Source organism: Anser anser, assembly GCF_964211835.1.
Source record: "Anser anser genome assembly, chromosome: 23".
NCBI classification, from domain to species: domain Eukaryota; kingdom Metazoa; phylum Chordata; class Aves; order Anseriformes; family Anatidae; genus Anser; species Anser anser.
This window is the reverse complement of record NC_139744.1, coordinates 7073127-7096179: the sequence shown is the minus strand read 5'-3', so window position 1 is coordinate 7096179 and position 23053 is coordinate 7073127. Positions and strand designations below refer to the sequence as shown.

Sequence of the window (23053 nt, the reverse complement as noted above, 5' to 3'; positions counted from 1 at the left end):
TGAATAAAGTTCCAACAAAATCATCCTCTGGGATTTGAAGTTTACTTCAAATTACATGCCAACAACTCTTTTCCCTGAAAGGTCTTGCCAAGTTCTTACGTCATAGTAAAGTGTATACCTATAAAATTTACGGTTAACGTCTTCACTTAGTTTGTCCAATTTTTGCATTATCACTCAGCTGTGTGCTCATTTATAAGTTGATGCATGTATACAAGCTGCTGCTCAAGTCCTACGTCTTGTTTGCAATTCTTTGTTTCCTTGTTGCCAGCCTATTGTAAAGCGGATCCCTGCTTCTACTTGCTCTAGAAGAAAAGGAATCATCGGTTTGGTTACCAAATACCCGCTTCTGGAAACCAGAAGTGTTTTGTTCTCTCTTCCCTTTGAATGACTCCACACCTCTCATCAGATAATGGATTGCTGACCTAGAATCAGAGAACATCCCAAGGTGGAAAGGACTCACAATAATCAGCGAGTCCAACTCCTGGCTCCACACAGGACCACCCCAAAAGCAGAGCCTATGTCTGAGAGCATTGTTCAAACACTTCTGGACCCCCGTCAGGCTCGGTGCCATGACCGCTGCCCTGGGCAGCTGTCCCAGTGCCCGAGCGCCCTCTCAGGGCAGCACCTGAGGCGCACGGGGTTCGGCGGGGCGGCCCGGGAGGGGAGGAGGACGGCGGGGCGAAGCGGCGGCTCCCTCAGAGCCGTCTCCCCGCCGCCTCGCCCCCACATCGGGGCTTTTTCGTGTCGCGCCCTCGGGCTCTCGCTGCGGGCGACATGCCGCTCCCCAGCGCGGACGCCTTGCGCGCGGGGCCTGCCCGCGGCGGCAGTGGGAGGAAAACCCCAACCGCAAAGCCCTCCCAGCAGGGAGAGCTCAGGGTGAGGGCCGGTCCGGCACCGACAGTAAAGACACGCTGGAGGAAACGCTCTGCTTTTAGCCATGAGCACCGCGGCCAGGTTAAAAAGGCGTCACGCTGGAGTTGGGCGGCGTTCCGAGGCTGTTGTGGCAGTTGTGGAGACGGCCTCAGCTGAGGTGGCGGCTGCTGTCGCTGCTGTCCCCTCTGTCCCCGCTGTTGCCACTGTTCCCGGTGCCTGGAGACCCCCAGCAGCCCCCTGTGACAGGACCTGTGGCCCCCAGTGCCCGCCGCCTCGTCGGCCATCCCGGCAGCAATCCTGCCAGCACAGGATAGCTCACCGGCTTTACGTGCGTTTCAGGGTAAAGTGACGATTAACTTCTATTTCCTGGCTTGGGTGCTGCTTTATTCTTTAACGGAGCTTCAGGTTTAAAGGTTAAACTCAGTTCTGTCAAGGTTAAACTCAGTTTCGTGAATGGCATCTTGGACAAAATCTTAAGCTGTGATTGACTCTCTGCTTAACAGAGGCCAAACGTGTACCTACTGAGAAGCAGGTCATAGGTGATAAGCCCTCACAAATTAACTTGCTATCACAAAGCGACGCCCAGAAAAAGTGTATTCAAAAGCTAGGCTCATTATAGAATCACAACAAACCCATCATGACTGGTGCAGTAGACAGTGAGGTAGAGGGCGAGCCCTGGAAAGACAGAAGTAAAGTAGCAGCGAAATGCAGGTACCTTTGTGCACACAAAACAGAAAAGCGCAGGCAGTAAAGTAATAGTGTTCCATTACTAGCGCAAGCAACAATTATATATAAATCGCAACCATTATCTATTAGATAATAGGTAATAATTAATAGATAATTGCAAAGCTCCAAAAATGCAATAAATAACTGATTCCCCTCAGAGAATGTCATTTACAGTTTTATGTTAAAAAGACTCCAGAGTTGTAATGGATTAAAATCCTACGAAAGTGAAAGAAATGGCATCAGCCACTAGTTCTGCAGAAGCTAAAAGTAATACTGATAGAGTTTTGATGGAAATTTTTACTTTGTGTATTTAGTTTGGGGATTCCTTTTAAATCATTCATACCAGCAATTTAGATCTTAAAGGCTGTTTCTTTGAGATTAAGTGACAGGACTTCTACTACTCTTTTCTTCTTGGAATGCTTCTTGGTATTCTTACGTCAACCAGAACATTTGTCTCTGTCGCAGATGAGAACAATGACCATAGTTAACAAGCCCACATCTTCAAAGTCTAAAAAGCCATCTTCAAGGCAGTCTGGCAAATCCAAGAAACCGAGTACTAAAAAACTGATGTCACGCACCGCAAACTGGGGCCGGATACCACCTGCAGAAGATTCAAGCCAAGTCTCTGTGGCCCAAGGATGTGGAGGTGCTATTTACTGTAGATCCTCTGAAAAATCTAAGCCTTTTGCCCAAAGAGATCTAAGTAAGTGTGCGCTTTATCCTGCCTCCATTTTCTTCAAAACAAAAGTAGGAAGTGCAGTTCTTACTTGTTGCACAGATAGAGGACGGGACTACTGTGAATAAAGACTTCGAAAGCGATTCTCCTAAGGCAACTGAAGTGACTGACGTTACAGAAATTAATTTTGATATATTTACAGTCGACAGAGAAATATGGGGAGCATTTTGTAATGCACAGATTCATCCATGTGTTTTCTGTTTTGCAAAGAAAAGTGTTTGATTGTTGCTATTCACAGGTTCCATTATTCACAGGTTTTTGAATGCTAACATTGCTCAGGAAAAGATCTGATATTTGTAGGGGTACCGTCATTCCTAGTTATTTGTTTTTACATTGTCCTTGCATTTATTACCATATAATTTCAAGTCTAAGTTTGTGGTTTAAGTTATAATAAGGAAAAAAGCAGTAGTTGAGGTAATCAGGTTAAAGATTATAGATGGAGAGGAACTTGGCGTTAGATACTAAAAACAGGATGGCAGTTAGCCTTGCCTTAGAAAAATTAAAATGGTTGACTAAACTTATTTTTCCCAAAACGTTGTGTTGACCAGCCAATTTGAATTTGGCAGCATTAAAGCTGTCTGCAATAAGTTTTTCTGTTTTGGATTGTAGCTAGTTCCTCTAGGTGCTCCCGCAGAATAGTATTTTTACTATACCTATATATACTTTATATATTTACTATACCTATATATACCTAATACCTTTCTTAGAAACAAACAAACGAAATCTCTTTTTAAACATAACTTTCTCGCAGTTGTTAATGATGGAATTGCTGCACCACAAAGGATTCTTTTTCCACCTGAGAAGATACGTATGGATTGGCAAGAAACACAAAGTGTTGGAGTTGGCCTGTACAATCTTGGCAACACGTGTTTTCTTAATGCTACTCTACAGTGTTTGACCTACACCCACCCACTTGCCAATTACATGCTTTCTCTTGAGCACAGCCAGTCATGTGAGTACTTTCTAACAGTGTTTTAAATCTGTTGGATAGCTCTGAAGGTGAAAGAACAGCAGTGATTCTGTGAGACAAACTTACTTGCCTGATTTTACCGTAGAAGCTGGCTTAGAGCATTGTATTAGCACTGGGCTCAGAATAGCATATGGAGTGCGTTTAATGCACCATGTGTTTTGTTTGTTTGTTTGTTTTTTTAAAAAGATCTTTCCTTGCTTCATGGGAATAATGAAGTGCATTGGACAGTAATGCATTTAATGAACGTTTGGCATTTGGGCTATTTGGGCTTCCTGCTGCTAGAAAGGCAATAAAATTTAGGATGTTGGCATCATAGGTCTTTAGTCTGCACAGCCTAGGTTCCATAATGCACTAAAATAAATGGTCTGTTCATTGTTGAACCAAATAAAAACAAAAAAAAACAAAAAACAAAAAACCTAGAAAGCAATATGAGCTGTTATGAACATGACTAGATTTTTTTGTGGGACTGTATTAAAATCTAGACTGATTTTGTCCTAAATAAAATGTTGTACTATAAAGTAAATGTTGTACTAAACCTGTATGCTTTTTAGGCTGGTATCTTTGTATCGATACCTAGAAATTTAACTGTTTTCTTCCTGTATATAGAAATCGTTTCAGTTAAGAATCCTGTTGAAAAAAGGAGGGCAGAAGTACTATTACATACATTACTTTAATTTTTCCTTTCTCCCAGAGGACTCATAGCTCTGTATCATGAAGCTCACCTGACAGCACTGTGCTGAAAATAACCCACATTCTCTTACTGCTGTATCATCAATGTCAAATATTCTTTCCTCATACATTTTGCAGCCTGTGGAGTTCACATTCCTGTCAGCCTTTACAAATGTGACTTTGCAGTAGTCTTTTAGATTTCTCATCACAAAATGCACTTGAATACAGGCTTAATGGATATTTTTATTCTATAAAGTTGTGTGAAATGAAATGTTACGAGACTGTTGGGACAAGGAGAGTGGATATTGTATCTATAGTTTAAATGTTACTTATATGTTTGTTTGTAGTTATGTCTGTTTCGCTAGACTGGGATGCTTTCTTCTTTCACTCTTCAGGTCGTGAACAAGATTTTTGCGTGATGTGCACGACGGAGACTCTCATTTGCTCATGGAGCAGATTATCTTGAGGGTCATCACGCGGCACTTGCAGGGCAAGCAGGCGATCAGGCCCAGTCAGCATGGGTTTATGAAAGGCAGGTCCTGCTTGACGAACCTGATCTCCTTCTATGACCAAGTGACGCGCTTGGTGGGTGAAGGAAAGGCTGTGGATGTGGTTTACCTTGACCTCAGTAAGGCTTTTGACACCATTCCCCACAACATTCTCCTCAAGAAACTGGCTGCTCGGGGTTGGACTGGCGTACACTTCGCTGGGTTAGAAACTGGCTGGATAGCCGGGCCCAGAGAGTTGTGGTGAATGGAGTCAAATCTGGTTGGAGGCTGGTCACTAGTGGTGTCCCCCAGGGCTCGGTACTGGGGCCGGTCCTCATTAATATCTTTATCAATGATCTGGATGAGGGCGTCCAGTGCACCCTCAGTAAGTTTGCGGATGACACCAAGCTAAGTGCGTGTGTCGATCTGCTCGAGGGCAGGAAGGCTCTGCAGGAGGATCTGGATAGGCTGGAGCGATGGGCTGAGGTCAACTGTATGAAGTTCAACAAGGCCAAGTGCCGGGTCCTGCACCTGGGGCGCAACAACCCCAAGCAGAGCTACAGGCTGGGAGATGAGTGGCTGGAAAGCTGCCTGGCCGAGAAGGACCTGGGAGTATTGGTTGATAGTTGGCTGAATATGAGCCAGCAGTGTGCCCAGGTGGCCAAGAAGGCCAACAGCATCCTGGCCTGTATAAGAAGCAGTGTGGCCAGCAGGTCTAGGGAAGTGATTGTGCCCCTGTATTCGGCTCTGGTGAGGCCGCACCTTGAGTACTGTGTTCAGTTTTGGGCCCCTCGCTACAGCAAGGACATGGACGTGCTCGAGCGAGTCCAGAGAAGGGCGACCAAGCTGGTGAGGGGTCTGGAGAACAAGTCTTACGAGGAGCAGCTGAGGGAGCTGGACTTGTTCAGCCTGGAGAAGAGGAGGCTCAGGGGCGACCTTATCACTCTCTACAGTTACCTTAAAGGAGGCTGTAGAGAGGTGGGGGTTGGTCTGTTCTCCCACGTGCCTGATGACAGGACGAGGGGGAATGGGCGAAAGTTGCAACAGGGGAGTTTTAGGTTGGATGTTAGGAAGTACTTCTTTACCGAAAGGGTTATTAAGCATTGGAACGGGCTGCCCAGGGAGGTGGTGGAGTCACCATCCCTGGAGGTCTTTAAAAGACGTTTAGATGTAGAGCTTAGGGATATGGTTTAGTGGAGTACTTAGTGTTAGGTCGGAGGTTGGACTCGATGATCTTGAGGTCTCTTCCGACCTAGAAATCTGTGATACTGTGATACTGTGATTAACCAGGCCCTGCGTTGCACTGTTGATACCATCGAGCCTACGCGTGTTATCAATAATCTCAGTCGTAAGTGGCTTCAGATGTGTTTCTTTTTCAGCATCTTGTAATCTTCAAATAATTATTTGATGTGTATAAATGGTTTTAACACTATAAAGAAGAGAGATTTTAGAAATAGGAGAATTACTTCATTTTTAAATGAGGTAAATACTATCATCTTCTTATTTAGGAATAGGACAACATTTCCGTTTTGGCAGTCAAGAAGACGCACACGAGGTCTTGCGCTATACCGTTGATGCTATGCGGGAAGCGTGCTTGAATGGAAGCACCAAGTAAGCATAAACAAATTCACTTTTATACGTTCTCTAGCACCTTTTAGTCCTTTATTTGCTATCAAAACTGAAAGTCTACGTCATCCTTGGTTTTCATAAAACTCTTTGAAGAGTTAACTGTGTACCTTAAATCTTCTGAGGCCTGATTATAATTTATTTCCAGATTGGACAGATCTTCTCAAGCTACCACCATCATTCATCAAATATTTGGAGGAGTTCTAAGATCAAGAGGTACTTTTAAAAATATTCCTGTCCTTAGAACTGATCTGTGTCTTTTGTCGGTAGTAAAGCAGTCTGTAGTTTGTCTAAAGTAGTATCTATCGACAACTTGAATTTGGACAGTCAGTCTCTTTCATGTATTGTTACGCATTTATATTTTGCTTCCAGTGAAGTGCTTGAATTGCAAAGCAGTTTCGGATATGTATGAGGCATTCCTTGATATCACTTTGGATATAAAGGTAGGATGTTTTGTAAATATAATTCATGATGTTTAAGTACATGTATAACTTTCTAAATTAAACTTGTTTAACTTAAAAAACCAAACCACATACAATGTAAAAATATAAGATCTTGGTGGTGGTTAGAAAGTGGATTGGACTTTGTCCTTCTGTGGAACCCCTGTAAATAGTCTCCACGTATGCATTGGGTTTAAGGGGAAAGAATTTTATTTCTGCACAAATTATAATACTGTCATACTTCTTTGTTGTTCTACCTCAATATACATCTAATTGTTAGACTGCTGGATTTGTTGCCAGTATTGATGACAAAGCACACTATAGATGCTGTCTGCGTTACTGGAAAATGATTTGTTTCAAAGTAAAATGACTTCCAGGTGAGGTAAACGCTGAGCATGCTCTTTCTGCCTCCTTCTGCACAGTGCTCATAGTAGATCGCTTAAGTATGTATTAGTCAGGTTCTCTTATAAACTCCTAGTGCGTCTCTGGAATTTTGAATTTACAGTGACTTTACGCTCTTCTCTCTCGCTCCTCCAGGCGGTTTCATCTGTTACCAGAGCTCTAGAACTATTTGTGAAACCTGAAGAGCCGGATGGAGAGAATTGCTATAAATGTAGTGATTAAGATTATTACTAGTTATGTCTTAATACTAGATATTAGATTTATATATTACATGACTTAGAGCGTAAGTTATCCTTTAACTTCATTTAGAAATAAGGAGACGCAGCTTTGTTGTTGTTGTTGCTTCATTTTGTAGTAGTGGTGAGCTGAAACAAGGAGCTATGGAGAATGATTTGGAGTGGAAGGCAGCAGCAGGTTCCTGAAGGTCCTAGCGTTCACTGTGAAACAAAGTTAGATTGAGTGTCAGGGAATGTGAGCTGGCTCTGTGGTAATGAATGTTAGCAGCCTGTGCTGGCTCACTAAACAGCATCTTGCACAGCTCTTGAACTGTGAAACCTGTCGATGTGGACTAATGTCTGAAATGAGCTCCCTTAAGCCTAACCCGTGCACAGGGAAAGCCTATTGAGTTCAGGCGCTCTCTCTGCTGATCAATATGTAAGATGTTTCTACGTATGTGAGAAACAATTGAACATTTGTATAAGATGGTTTGGCAAAACAAGTTGTTAGTCAAACATCCCCTCAGAAAAGCATAGAGTGCCCGGCTCAGTTCTGTAGGATTCATGCCTGACCCCTCTAAATGAAAAATGCAGTATCCACTTCTTGTTGTTGGATACTAAGGAAATTAGGGTGTCGAATCAAGAGCGTCCAATAGGTTATTAAAGCAATTTAATCCCAGGTTCGTCTTGGCCTGCGGATCCTAGAAAGCAACATGCAGCGTATTCAGGATTCTCATAACTGATGTCTGAGGAAGAGAAAGAACTGTAATAGCACCTCACATCTGAATTGCATGGTCCTTCCTTAATGTGCTCTTTGAGGTGTGATCGGTTCAGTCACACTTAAAGCCAGAATTTTCCGTCTTTTTGTGAGTTTAAAAGGAAAGGCCTTGCACATGTACAGTACTTTTTCCATTGCTGATAACTGTTATTAGTCTTATATATAACTCATTTTTAATATATTTTTTTTATATTTTATAACTCCCTGGTAATACACTTTTGTGAGAGATTCCTGTTCCCGCTATGCTCTGAGTTGTTGGGAAAACTTACCTTCTCCTCTGTATTAACAAGCCTGACAAGCAGTGCATGGGTTTATGAAAAGAAAAAACCAAACATATGATGCAAGTAAATATCATTCAAATAGCATAAGCATGCGCGAGACATTAAAACGAGTTTGTTTTGGGGGCGAAAAAGAAGATGCTTTCAAACACTTGTCTCTGCTTGTTTTTAAGGTGTAAAAAGATGGTTCCTGCATCCAAGAGATTTACCATACACCGTTCTTCCAACGTTCTCACAATATCACTGAAAAGATTTGCAGATTTCACAGGTGGAAAGATCAACAAGGTATATTTACCGCTGTAATGCAACTTTGTCATCATGTAATGGGACATCCCCCAAAGCTGAAAGTTGTTAATATTTTCAGACAATAATTGTAGACTAACGACTGTGGCTTATTCTTTCTCTTAATATCAGTAAAGATCCTGCTTTACAAGAAGCATATACTTTCCTCTGAGAAGACTAATTCGTCAGAAAATCGTTGTCTGCAACTTCTAGTATTAAACATTGCTTATGGGAAGACTTATTTTTAGTGAATCAAGAGATATATTCATATAATTCCAGTCTCTGTTTTTTGGAAGTGTTTTTCTCTGGCTAGTCCGCGAAGTACTCTGATATAATTTTTCTATCTTCTTGGTCTCTCTTTAGGAAGTAAAATATCCTGAGTATTTGGACCTCCGAGCCTACATGTCTCAATCAAGTGGAGAACCACTCATCTATGCCTTATATGCGGTGCTGGTGCATCATGGTATCAACTGTCGCTCAGGACACTATGTATGCTACATAAAGGTAGAAGTCAACATCATTTCTAACAGGGTAAAGGTTGTGCTGGCAAACCAGTTCAAGTGTTACTAGTAGTACTGTTTCTAGGGAAAAAGATTTCATTATATGTTTATTTGACACGTGTGTATTTTATTGCTATCTGTAATTTCATTTGGAAAACATGCAATTCATCTAAAGACATCGTTGTCTTTATTTGCAGGCTGGTAATGGACTTTGGTATCAGATGAATGATGCAAAAGTACTCCGTACTGACATTAAAAGAGTTCTTGGTCAGCAAGCTTACTTACTTTTTTATATCAGGTAATAACAAATATTCAGATGTGTTCAGAAGAGATTTACTCTCCTGTTATTGATACTTTTCTTTTTGCAAGTGTTTTTCTTTCTCTCCCAGGAAAAGATGATTATTTCTCTAATTCAGTTCTGTCTAACCTGAAATTCTCTGTCATTTGTTATCTTTTGTTGCTTGGCCTTAAACTGCAGCACTTGTGTAAATTGCTGTATATGTGTTATCTGTAGCTGGCTAATTTAGAGAAGGAGAGAAATGAAGGTCATCTGTGGTGTAAGAATGGATTATTGCTCTGAAAGTGATAGTGATAGTAGGAAGACTGTTACCTACTTTTCAGTTTGTAGTCTTGGCTAAGTCTTCTGTAGAGAAGGCTTCCATATCGTATGAACTGTTCCTATAAAATTATAGGATGGGATTTAATCCAAGAGTAGGCCGAAAGAAAAACTAAACTGAGATCACTGCTCTTTTCTGAAGGCGCTATGATTTGACGCTCGGAGAATGTGCTTTTTACTTAGCAGCACCATCTTATCCCTGTTCATTCCCCCCTGGTCAGCGGGGGGCTAACAGTAAGCAGGCTGGATTTCTGGGACCACGACTTCCTCCTCATATGATTAGGGTAATTTAGGGAAGCAGAAGGGCAGTTAATGGCACCAAACGGATAGTGGGTGCGGATAGTGGGTTTGGTGTGGGGTTTTTTGTTTGGTTTTTGGCATCTTCGTTTTGTTTTCCTTCCCACACTGCAGCTTTCTTCACAGCCCTCATGCTACAGCCAGAGTCATTCAAACAGTGGTTACTGCTGAATTGCGCAGCCATGCGACTCCATTGTTTATACCTCCTAGACAGCTTTGTAAAGCACAGAGAGCTACGCTCTTTGACAATTTAAGTAGTACTAATCCTCGAATCATTTAAAAGAGGACTTGTTTTTCCTATCGACGTCACTTTAGCTAAGACAGGAAAACCAAATTGTCTTATTCCTGAGCACCAGAACAATTATTCCAGGCTTTTTGGGGTATGTTTAAAGGGGAAACTAAATATATTTGGGAATAGCTTTAGGTAATGTTAAGTTGTTTGGATGGTTTTCAAAAATGATGTTAATTTGATATCAATATGCAGTAAACCAAAAGCAGGAATTAAATACACTTATGGGACTTGCATTTATCTTTAAAGGGCAGTGTTTTTTGCTTTTTAGGTGTTAAGACCATTTGTAGAAATACTTAGTAGGAGAATGACATGTTTAAAAATGTTAAATGCAGTGTTTGCATTAACCCATCTTGCAATTTCTTCTTTTTAAATACAGAATTCAAGTCGTTTAAATGGAAATGGATCCATAAAAGAGGATGCAAATACCACTGGTGTCACCCTAAAAAGGCCATGGTCAGCACCACCAATGGCCTGTGTTCAAAACCAGGCGATTACCAGACCTTCAATTACTGATACGTCAAAAAAACAGAAGATCACCATCAGTATTCACAATAAATTGCCTGCTCGTCAGACTGTGTCACAGCCTGACTGTCTTAGCAGTGCTGTGGAGGATGAAGATGTCTACAAGGGTGTTCCTTCATCCACAATCACAAATGCGGTAAAGCAAATGAAGCAAATACAAATACAAAAAAAAAAAAAAAAAAGTTTCTGCTGAAATTTTTGTGGAGCCAAAGGTGAATGGAAATCCTAAACTCAGCTCTGATAACACAGTCCCTTACGGTGCAGAATCTTCAGGAAAATCTGAGGAGGAGTCAAAGGGCTTATTTAAAAGGAATTGCAATGCAATGTGGAATTTTGGTTGGAAAGGTAGTCAGTACATTGCAGAATTCCCATTCTTCCTGTCAGAATGCTGATGAAGGAAGATCCCAGCATGAGCTGCCAAAAACTGGTTCACTGAATGGTGCTATTAGTTTAGTTCATGAATCTAAAGAAAACGGACTGAAACTTGATGATTCCACTTGCCAAGTTGAACCTGTTAAACCTTGTGAGATGTTCTTTTCTAAAACAAATGGATTGCTTGAAACATAGTAGTTTGCTCCATCGAGAATTTCTCACCTGTGATGTATTTGGGAGTGTTTATCATGTTCCTAATTCAGGCGAAATGCTGAGAAAACACAGCACAAATTTGATCGTAACCCTTTGTGATATTATGCCATTAGAATTTGCAGAGCTGAGCTGACATTAGAACTTGTCAGCTTAAGCTGAGCTGAGATAAAAATTCTTAAGTTTCATAAAGTAGATTTTGGGAGGTGAGTTGGGGTTATCTTTGAAGTGTACATAATGCATACAACCCAAAGCGGTCTTGCTTAGCATTTAATGTAGAAATTCTGACAAGACTAGTCCTCAGTACAAATGGTATTTTTTCTGTCTGCTGACTTGTGCGTTTTAATTGCAGATGCCTGCAGCTATGCCTCCAGTCCCTCGAGAAGTCATCATGGAATCCCTCACAGTCAGCCAGTTGAACAGCTTGTCAGAGGAAATAAGGTAAAATGAGCACAGTCTGATTAAGACAAGATTTTATGGAAGTTCATTGCGGTTTTATCTGTTTACTAATACTATTTAATGGAAGGATTTAAATCAGTAGAATTCCGTACTGTATGGCCAGTGTTACGAACAGAACTAATGATCAACACTCTGCATAGCACTCTGATGCAGGCTGGTGCCTCACGGAGAACTTGTGTTTCTTCATAGAATGTTTTTCCATTTTTCTCCATTATCTGGAGAAACATTGGCTGTTCCCCCGTCGCCCCCACCCCTTTTTTCTCAGAGCAGCAGGTGGAGGGAGACGGAAACGTGTTTTTATTTTGTGCAGTGTCCCGGGACCTCCGAAATCTACTGAGAATGATGAATACCTTGAACAGTACCAATGTGATGACCGTGGAGACAAGGAGAAACCAAGAAGATCAAAAGAACATGAACTGATTTCAAAAGAAAATGTTTTCTGCATCAAAGAGTCTTCTGAGACTGGTGAGAAATTGCGGCAAACTTCCCCTCTAAAGTCTGACACTGAATGTAGTTCTAAAAACCTTTCCTCCTTAGCTATTACAGATAGATGCCAAGATACAAAGGATGAGACTAAAAAAAACTGACAAAGAGCGTTACCAGAGAAAGAGGGAACATTCTCCTACTGAAGAGAAGGAGGGTCAAAAAGATGGTCATTCCAGCAAGAGAAGGTGCTCCCGGAGTGTGGAAGTTGTTAAGCAAAAGTGTTAACATAAGTTGGTGATAATACTGAAATATTTTTGGTTCAGATCTAGATCTGATTTCTCCTAAGCACACTGAATTCACAGCTATTGATCCTCCAGAGGAGTCTCTGCATTTTTACACCCGGAGAATATGTAAACTTCCTGCTATTGTTCTACTGTTTTTGTTTTGTTTTGTTTTGTTTTGTTTCTACTAGTATAGGCTTAAGAATATAGAGAAATGGTCTGCTTTTATTTTCATTTTCACTTTTTTTCATTTTTCTCTAAATATCAGTAAAGTTCCTGCTTGACAAGGAGCATATACTTTCCTCTGAGAAGGCTAATTCATCAGAAAACAGTTCTTTGCAACTTCTGGTATTAAATGTTGCTTATGGGAAGACTTATTTTTAGTGAATCAAGAGATATATTCATATAATTCCAGTCTCTGTTTTTTGGAAGTGTTTTTCTCTGGCTAGTCCACGAAGTACTCTGATATAATTTTTCTATCTTCTTGATCTCTCTTTAGGAAGTAAAATATCCTGAGTATTTGGACCTCTGAGCCTACATGTCTCAATCAAGTGGAGAACCACTCCTCTACGCCTTATATGCGGTGCTGGTGCATCATGGTATCAACTGTCGCACAGGACACTATGTATGCTACACGAAGGTAGAAGTCAACATCATTTCTAACAGGGTAAAGGTTGTGCTGGCAAACCAATTAAAGTGTTACTAGTAGTACTGTTTCTAGGCAAAAAGATCTTCTGAAATAATCCCAAACTTGAAAATGGGGTCTTGTATAAAATCTTAAGCTGTGATTGACTCTCTGCTTAAGAGAGGCTAAACGTGTACCTACTGAGAAGCTAGGTGATAAGTGTTTTTGTACACTTAAAAGTGGTCATTTTGTAAAGAGACTGCTGAAAAATACGAACAGTGCTGCTGCAGAACTCTGAATGGGGACCTAGCAACTGTCTTAACTGATCTGGAATCTTGAGTTTACTTTTCAGTGGACAGGAGGAGAGTCTCTCAAGGCAAACAGAGAGAGAAATAACACCTGATACTCATGTCAACATAAATTTATGCTCAGAGTGTAGGTGTAGGAACAGCATCGGTATGTATATGGAACATCGGGAGAGGAAACTATATCGGCATTTACAGCTTTTCTACTTCCTTGTCAGAGAGACGTTATCTCCAAATTAGAAATTGATGTATTTTGAATAAGGGCTGGTGGATCGGATTTATCCTTACTAGTGTTAATATTTGCTCTTGAATAGTACTTAATATCTGGTAATGCATCAATCAATCGTCCAAAATAAACTTAAATATGTGTAAGGCTTATCTCGTTGGTCGATACAAAGACCAAGGTCTTTTCTCTTTGCTTTTTTTTTTTTTCCCAGTATTGTTTTTCTGTTTTCCTTCTCACTGCAGTCTTGATTTTGTTTCTTGTCCCTTAAGTATGTTTTCAATGTGTTGTTGAAACATTTTCCCTTTCAATGCGAAAAAAGGAGCTGTCACTGGTGTCTGCAAGTTGAAGACTGGAGCTTATCTGAAAATCACTGAGCCCAAGAGCTGTCACCTTAGTCTTCCAGTAGGACAAGGATGTCTTCATTTCTCAGTTAAATGCATTTTTCAGGTTTGTGTATTATTTTCTCAGGAATGGAAAGTGTGCGCACAATTTGCCAGTTGTGGGACTAGGAGTTCTCTTATTTCCTGTGCTTTGTTTAACCTGTCTTAAGTTTAATGGATAGCAATCAAGGTGTACTAGAAATCTGAAAACACTTTATGCTTTGTTCTCTCAGTCATTTTGGTGTAACAAACTAGCTTATGGTTTAAACCCTCCATTAGGTTAGCGGTTTCCCTAAACGTAACAAGCCCCTGTGTGCTCCAGGAAGACAGTAACAAAAAATTAAGTATAGACGTTCATCCTGTCATTATTCAGCTTCTGCCTATGGACACACAATTATGCTTATTTAAAGCGGTATCATCTTGAAACCTAATCAGCATGTTAGAAAGCACTTAGTATCAGTTATCGGCTTTTGTCCTGGAGGGCTGAGGTTTGGTCTGTTTTGTTTTACATTCAGCATTTCCTTTTCTAGCTTCCATTCCCCTGTTGTTTTGCTTGAGGAAAACATGCAGCTTTACAAAGTAGCATGGAAAGAGATGCTTTTCAGTCTAACTTTTCAGTTTTTTGTAGGAGTTTTAAATGTGGTAGGTGCAAAACAGCATAAGTACTGCTGCCAAAGTTATATTCAAACAAATATTTCAGCCCAGGGAGAAATAAATTTACAAACATGCTCTTCATGCTCTCCTTTCCCAAGATTTCTCTGAGATATATTCCATAGTCTGTGGGTTTTGAGGTATGTGGTTCCCAGGAGTGAAAAGGAGGGCAAAACATCTCTCCTCTTGGATCTCAACGTGCCAGAGCTTTAGTGTACTGCCACTTATGGCTCCGCTTTTCACCTGGAAAAAGCGACCTCATGCTGTAAACTGAGGAGCCCTGCTATTGTTCTACTTGTTTTTTTTTTTTTTTTTTCCCCCTGCTCGTATAGGCTTAGAAATGTGCTGATGAAACAATAAAAAAGCCAGCTTGGTACATCTCATTACACAAAAATAAATACAAACTTGAGCTCCTGATTGGCTTCATGCTGAACTCTCTGCTGTTCTTGTCATAATCTTGGTCTCTCAGTAGATAATATGGTTTAATTACGAATAGAATCATGTGATGAAGAAGATCTCACACTGCAACAAATTCAACATCTCAAATGAAATTTTACATTTTCCATGATTTTCTTTCTGAGCAGAAGTGTGTAGTATTAAATATATATATATATATATCTGTGATGAAGCCACGGTCGCAGTTACTCAGATATTTTAATAAGCACTTGCAGGAAGATAAATTGCTGCATCTTTTAGCATTATTTAATTGTAGGGTTAGAGACATGTTGATTCAACAGAGCTGTAAAGTTTCTAAGAGATCACTTTGAAAAATACCAGCTAAATTACTGGCAAGACTGCACCCGTTCTTAAAAACAAACAACCCCCCCAATGATCTATTTTCCTCTTACAGGTAACTGAAGTAATCCCCGAAGAAGACAGTTCACTATCCAAAGGCAAGTTTTATTTTTAAACATTTTCTACATTTTATACCTAGCCACAACTTAACAACCAGTTGACAGTCGGTGACAATCCCGTTCAGTGTTGAAAATGTCATTCTGGCATAGGAAACAAAGGACTTCATCTTCTTGCTTTACTGCTGAATGCCTTTTACATAATGTTTGGAGAAGTGAAATCTTGGAAGAGGTTTTCAAAAATTCTGCCCGGTTTGAATGATGAAGTAAATTGCCATAGTCAGTAGATTCTGGCACTGACAAGTTCCTTCAAGCTAAAGAGGGAGTGAGATTGTTGCAATCTGTCCCATTATCAAGAACAAGATTAGGGACTGAACGGAGGTCTTTCAAATACCAGTGTTGCAAAAATAGACTTTTTATGCTACTAATGTCAAAAGAATCCTGACTGTACTAAACTGTAAGTGTCTCTTCTAGCTGATAAATCAGGAACAGCACAGAAGAAAATGCATCTGCTCTAATGCTCTTTGGGCTTCGGTGAATTCTCTGGCCAGCAGATGGCGAACTCGTTTTTTCTAAACCAATCAAAAGTATAGGAAGAAAGTAAATGTCTTGCATACATTACACAAGTCCAGGGCATTGGGATCACTGGGCTATATGAGTGAAAGAGATGTACCCCAACAGTACCCCACTTAGATACGCTGCTTGCAACATAAGCAGGATAGGAGGACTGTGCAAAGCAATTTTGGTAAATTGAGGAATTCATGTATTTCATCAAGCCTGAAGATACTAATTATTTTCATGTGGGGGAAGGTCAGTCTTTCAAAGAAAAGAAGAAACGTCTCTTAAGTAGGATTTTCTGAGTGGTGGAATCTAATCTGAAAAAAGGCCACTTCAGCAGGTTATTTATTTATTCATTTATTTTTTACTGTATTGAACCTCTCAAGTAAGCTAGGAGCAGACTAGGAACAACTGAGGACTTGTTAGAGTGTGCCTTTTCACCTGGACTCATGTTACTTTGAATAAATTAACAAGGATAGCTAGTGATAATTTGTGATTTAAGGAAATTCCAGATACGTGAGAGAAAGAGCAGCGTTAAAGCAGTTAAATTCCTGCATTCCTAAGTGCTCTGTCTAGCCAGTTTCTGAACGCTTCTGTTCTGTGGCTAGGATTTGGTCAGCTTGACCACAAGATCACTAGTAAAACAAGGATACCGTCAAGTGAAAACCTTCAAATGAATGTATCTTACCTAAGGTCTACCATTTGCTATCAAAGCAGGTAGCTTTGTCCTAATATTCTGTACAGTTGACCAATTTTAGCATAGAACTGAAATGCAGTCAGTTTAATGGGAGGGCTTTGGAAGCCGCCTTCTCCAGTCAGTTCAGCCCTGTAGTCAGAGAGCAGATCAAGCTGTGTGCAGGGTTGTGACTTCTCTCTTTAGAAAGAAAACCACTGAGCCAGATAGTTCCATGCTGAGTATCACAACAGGGAATGACATTTCTTCCCTTTGTCTTTCAGATGCAGAGCTTACTGATGGAAGCCTTCAATACTCTGACTAAACCTACCATCAAAACCGATGACATTTTACCATCCAAACCGACCATTTTTCCAACAAACCCAACAACTTGGGGTTTGAAATGAAACTGGTAAGCCACAAGTCTTTATTGAATCTATTTTGCAGTGAAAGGGTTTTCTCTGTAACCTGATCATTTAAACTTGTGCTTAAAAGAAGGTCACTTGCAAGAGCGATTATAATCCATGCTAATCCATGCTCCATGCTGTTCCTTACAGTCAGCACACCAGGTTCCCCAAATGCGGTAACATGTAAGGGTGGAAGCCTAGGGAACACTCAGGTAATGCAGCTATACCATACCCTGAAAGCCTCCTCAATGCTCTACAGTTTCTTTAAAATGTGAATATTAGTTTAATTTTCCTAGTCACTTTAGGCAATTACTCCACTAGACCTTATTGCTCTCCACAACTCCCTCTTAGAGGTTGTAGCAGCGTGGGGGTCGGTCTTTCTCCTGAGCAGCAAGCAACAGGAGAAGAGGAATTGGCCTCAAGTTTCACCCAGGAAGGCATGGGGTGGATATGAGGAAAAAATTCTTCCCTGAAAGGATTGTGAGGCCTTGGAAGAGGCTGCCCAGGGAATGAGTTGAGTCACCGTCCCTGCAGCTCTGCAAAAGACGTGTAGATGTGGTGCTTGGGGACGTGGTTTAGTGGTAGACTTGGCAGGGCTGGGTTAGCGCTTGGACTTGATGACCTCAGAGCTCTTTTCCAGCCTAAAGGATTTGACAATTCTATGATGATAAGCACAAGTGCTGAGACACAGAGCTGACCAAGCAAACATAGAGACAAGGACAAGACACGAACCATGAGGATTCTTCTTAACAGAAGAGTAGAGAAAGCAGCTAGAAATAGATCTTTTTAGAAGAGAACTTTCCAAGCTAGAGAAAGAGGAAAGCATATGTGTGTAACTTCAAACTTGAACAAGAAAGGAAAAGCATGCTAAACACTGACAAGAAAAACAAAAAGAAATATAAACACCAACACTTCAGACTAAAACTTCAAGAATGATTTGGCATTCGTTACCTTGTTGAGGTTTATGGAAGTTGCCAGAAATATTTTTTTTCTGGGGGTGAATCTGATAAATTATCTTAAATTTAACTGTCACTGACAAACCTGTGAGTCCAAGGAAATAGATACTGAGTGTTGTCCCAGTAGGCAGGAGGGCAGCGGTGGCTGTGTCACCCAGGTGTCACAATGGGCAGCGGTGGCTGTGTCATCCAGGTGTCACAGTGGGGCTGTGACACGGCAACCCAGTCGGGATAAAAGGCCCCTGGTTGCGGGCAGGCCCCAGTCGGGATGGAAGCCCCTGGCAGCAGGCAGCAGAGGGCAGAGCAGGGCAGGACAGGGAGGTGAGTGCGCGATGAGCAGGGGCTGAAGCGGTGTCCGAGGCTGAGCAGGGCCAGAGTCCCGCTGCAGCCTGAGCAGGGGCTGGAGCACAGCAGCTGCTCGAGCAGGGGCTGGCTTTGAGCAGCCCCCACAGCACAATGGGAACCAAGTGTTTGCTGCACAAACGGTGTTGCAGACCTTCCATCGAAGTGGTGATATGAAGGTTTTTGGGTGTCCTGGGAAGATGCTTCGATATGTTGGGGAGATCCTTCGTTGCACCAAGAAGAGAAATGGGTTCTCCAGGGATATGTTTCGATGTCAAGGGTGGTGTTTGGTTGCCATGAGTAAGACAGTCAGGTGCTCCAGGAAGAAGTGTCCAGGGAGGTGCTTGTGTGTTCCACCATGATGCTTACGACCTCTAGGGAGATGTCTGAGTGACCACGGGAGAAACTTCGGTGAAGCAAGGATATGCTTACGTGCCCTGGGGAGAGAGGTGCTTGTGTGCCTGGGGAATGCCCTTGGGCTCTCTAGGAAGATGCTCTATTCCTCTGGGGTCACTTGGGTGCCCCTGGATGTGCATGAGTACTGCAGAGAGCAGTTTGTGTGCTCCAGGGAGGTGCTTGAGCGCTCCAGGAGTGTTGTTGAGTTCCCTGAGAAGGTGTTTGTTTGCCCCGCTGAGGTGCTTGCATGCTCCAACAAGACTGCTGAGTGCTGGAGAACGATGCGTGGGTGCTGTGGGGATATGTGTGTTTCCTCAGGTGAGAAGCATTGGTTTACTGGAAACAAGCTTGTGTCCCCCTGGGAAGTGCTTGTGGACCACAGGGAAGTGCTGGGGGTCCCCAGGAAGATAACTGGATGCCCCTGGAGGTGCTTGTGTACCCTGAGGAGATGCTAGATTGTACGAAGGAGATGCTTGGGTGCTTTCGAGACATGCGCGGGTGCCCCTGTGTTGTGCTTTCTTGCTCCAAATCGATGCTTGGGTGCTCTGGGAATGTTCTTGGGTGCCTCCAGGAGAAGACTGTGTGCTCCTGGAATGTGCTTGAACGCCCTGAGGAGATGGCAGCATGCCCTGGGAAAATGCTTGGGTCCCCCAGGGAGATCTTTGGTCTTCAAGGGAGGTGATTGTGTTCCCCAGCAAGGTGTTTGGCAGTCCCAGGGAAATGGGACGCAGGAAATGTGTCACCCAGGCGTCACAATGGGCAGCGGGGCAGCAGTGGCTGTGTCACCCAGGCGTCACAGTGGGGCCGTGACACGGCAGCCCAGTCGGGATAAAAGGCCCCTGGTTGCGGGCAGGCCCCAGTCGAGATGGGAGCCCCTGGCAGCAGGCAGCAGAGGGCAGAGCAGGGCAGGACAGGGAGGTGAGTGCACGATGGAGCAGGGGCTGAAGTGCAGTGCGAGCCTGAATGGTCCAGGAACCGATGTGGGGAGGAGATGCTTGTGTGCTCATCCCAGTGCAGAGATGATGCCTGGGTGCCTCAGAAGATGCCCGCGGGACTCAGGAGCTGCTTTCTTGCTCGATGGAAGTTCTTGGCTATGGCAAGAAGAATCTGGGTGCTCCCCAGGCTTCTTAGCTGCTGTGTCCAGATGCTCCCTGGGTGTGCAGGGAGATGCTTGGTTTCTCCAAGAAGACAGCTGGGTGATGCAGAGATTTTTTTGGATGTCTCAGGAAGATGGATTGGTGATCCTGGCTGTTTTTTGGTGGCTCCAGAGAAATGCTTGAGTGCTATTTGGGGATGTTTGTGTACCCTAGGAGATGTGCTTGTGTGCCCAAGGGAGAGGCTAGTTTGATCCAGGGTAAAGCTTGGTTTCTCCAGGGAGGATTTTGGGTGCTCCAGGGAGATGGTTGGGTGCTTTTTGTGTGATGCTTGGCTCCAGGGAGATGCTGGAGTGCTGTGGGGAGATGCTTGGTTCCTGCTCTTTGGTATCTGTGTCCCTTGGGGGATGCGTGCATGAGCACGGGGACATACTTGAATGACCCTGGTAGGTACTTGTGCAGCCCTCAGAAGCTCTTGGGTGCCAAGGGAGGTGCTTCCCATGTCCAGTGAGATGTTTGTGTGCCCCAGGTGGTGTTTTGGTGCCCGGGGGAGATGCTTGGGTTCTCCAGTCAGATGTAGGGCTGCGGTGGGAAGGTTCCTGTGTGAGGTGCAATGAGGTGCTTGGGTATTGCAGGGAGGTGCTTCTGTGCTGCAGGGAGACGCTTGGGTGCCTGGGGCAGAGCTTTGTGTGATTAGGGGATAGATTTTTGTGCTCTAAGGTGCAGCCAAACATTCCCCAGACCATTCCCCATCTTGGGAGCACCCAAGCATCTCCCCAGAGCACCCAACCATATTGTACTAGGAGTACCCAAGCAGCTCCCCAGAGTACACGAGCATGTCCAAGGAGCATTCAGACACCTCCCTAGAGAAGACATGAACCTCCCTAGGGAAAGAACCAGTCTCCCTTGGGAATACAAGCATCTTCCTGGAGCACTCTCCATGACACCCAAGCCTCTCCCCAAGGAACATAAGCACCTCTTGAAATCACCAAGATTTTCCCCAGGGCACACAAGCCTTGTGTTGGAGTAGACAAGCATCTCCCCAGGACACCTAAGCAATACATTCTACCTGTGAGGCATCATCCAAGAGCATTCCAGCACCTTCCATGAGATCCCAACATCACCCTGAGCTCACAAGGTTCTGCCTGGCTCAGCCAGGCATCTCTCTGGAGCACCCAAGCATCATTGCAGGGCATCCAAACGTGACCCTTTTAAGGACCCAAGCATTTTGGGTAGACCTGTGCGGTGCCAGGGGTTGGACTTGATCATCCTTATGGGTCCCTTCCAACTCGGGATATTCTATGATTCTACGATTACCCAGCAGCAGCAAAGCATCTCCCCAGGAACACAGCTATTTCCCTGAGGCACACAAGCGTAACCCCCCGAGAACGCAAGCATCTTCCTGGAGAACCCACGCATCTCCCCACAGCACTCAGGCACCCCACTGCAGCATTATTGAAACATCTCCCCAGGGAACCCAAGCACATCCCAAGGTACTTTGACATGCGCCCAGAGCTCCCAAGCAAGTTCTTTCAGCAACTCGGTCGTTCAAAAAACACCTCTGTGAAGCATGCAGAGACCTCTCTGGAGTACCCTAAATTGTCCCTGGGGTAGGAGAGGTAGATCCCCAGGATCCCCAAGCACAACTCTGTGTCACCCATCACATCCTTGGTACGTAAAAGCACCTCCCCGTGCTGCACAAGAAATTTGCTGAGGCAGCCAAAGATCTCCCCAGAGCACCCAGTCACCTGCGAGGGGTATTCAGCAAAGCAAAGCGCGGACAGTAAAAGCAAAGCAAAAAAGGTCCAAAAATAAAACAAAGCAATGCAATGAATATGTAACTATATTAAACAAAAAAAAAAAAAAAAAGGACAAAAAAACCAACAAGGAAAGCAGGGGCCAGGAAAAGCAAAGTAAAGCGTGTCCAGGAAAGGCAAAGCAGTGCAAGGCAGAGCAAAGCAAAGTGAAGTAGCACAAGGAAAAGCAAAGCAGTGCCAGGAAATGTAGAGCAAAAGAAAGAAAGCAGTTTGAGGCAAGGCAAAGCACAGCAGGCGTAGGAAAAGCAAAGCAGAGCAGAGAAGGTAAAGCAAAGCTGTGGCAGGAATACAAAGCAAAGCAAAACAAAGGAAAGCACGGCCTGAAAAAGCATGGCCAGGAAAGGCAACGCAGAGCAAGGCAAAGCAAAGCAGTGCAAACTTGTACAAGGCAAGTCCCAGCAGTGCCAGGAAATGTATAGCAAAGTAAAGAAAGCAGTTTGAGGCAAGGCAAAGCAGAGCAGAGAAAGTAAAACCAAGAGGTGCCAGGAATAGGAAGCGAAGCAAAGCAAGACAAAGGAAAGCGTGGCCTGAAAAAGCAAACGAAAACATGGCCAGTGGAGGCAAAGCAGAGCAAGGCAAAGCAAAGCAAAGCAAAGTAGCACGAGGAAAAGCAAAGCATTGCCAGGAAAGACCAAGCAAAGCAATCTGAGGCAAAGCAGAGCAAAGCAGGGGCAAGAACAGCAGAGGAAAGTAGAGAAGGAAAAGCAAAACTGTGCCCGGAGGAGCAGAGCAAAGCAAAGCAGAGCAAGGAAAAACAAAGAGAAGCAAAGCAAATGTAAGGAGCTGGCGGCCAGCCCTCCTGCCGGTTCCCAGTGTCTGCGGGGAAAAGACCGCAGGGCCCTCATGCCGGGTAGAGCTGGCGGCCAGACTCGGACAGTGGCTGTACCCTGCTCGCCCGCTCCCCGGCCTCCTTGACGCCTCATAGTCCGCCGTGACAGTGGGCAAGAACCGTGTCTTGCTTTACCTGGTTTTATATTTACTTATTTAATTATTTATTGTTGCCTTTCCTCCACTGTACTTATCGTCGTTCAAAACCTCACCCAACACCGTCCCCAGACGAATAGCAGTGGGGCCCACGTAGCAGCAGGCCACACGGCTGGGGCCACAGAATTGACCATGTCGGGTGGCCAGGCCTGCTGTCCCCACCCTCGAGTTGCGAGGAGACAGTGTGCGGGCTGCGGGGAGGCCCAGCTGTGTGTCTGAGGGTTTATGCGTTCCTAAATGTACCGATCGACTCATCGGCAAAATCGGCGGGACAGTCTGCAAAGGAAGCCTAGCGCAGCACAGGAGAGCAGAGCAATGAAGAGGAAAGCC

General features: G+C 43.5%; 1 protein-coding gene and 1 long non-coding RNA gene across 3 annotated transcripts; both read left to right on the top strand.

Moving 5' to 3' along the window:
- Positions 1-774: 774 nt before the first annotated feature.
- LOC310885535 (ubiquitin carboxyl-terminal hydrolase 42-like) lies at positions 775-11737 on the top strand (the record flags this gene model as incomplete). The annotated part of the gene is made up of 9 exons (XM_083809004.1): positions 775-876; positions 2065-2302; positions 5971-6073; positions 6237-6304; positions 6461-6531; positions 7066-7144; positions 8371-8486; positions 8847-9014; positions 11645-11737. 9 exons carry the CDS (start codon positions 775-777, stop codon positions 11735-11737), a joined length of 1038 nt encoding a protein of 345 aa, XP_083665130.1.
- A 1002-nt stretch (positions 11738-12739) lies between these two features.
- LOC310885516 lies at positions 12740-21900 on the top strand. Of its 2 annotated transcripts, XR_014574839.1 has the most exons (4): positions 12740-13098; positions 13934-14061; positions 15496-15538; positions 17012-21900. It is a non-coding gene; the product is annotated as an uncharacterized lncRNA (long non-coding RNA). The 2 variants fall into 2 exon arrangements; XR_014574840.1 differs by lacking the exon at positions 12740-13098 and having other exon boundaries at positions 13111-14061.
- Positions 21901-23053: the final 1153 nt, after the last annotated feature.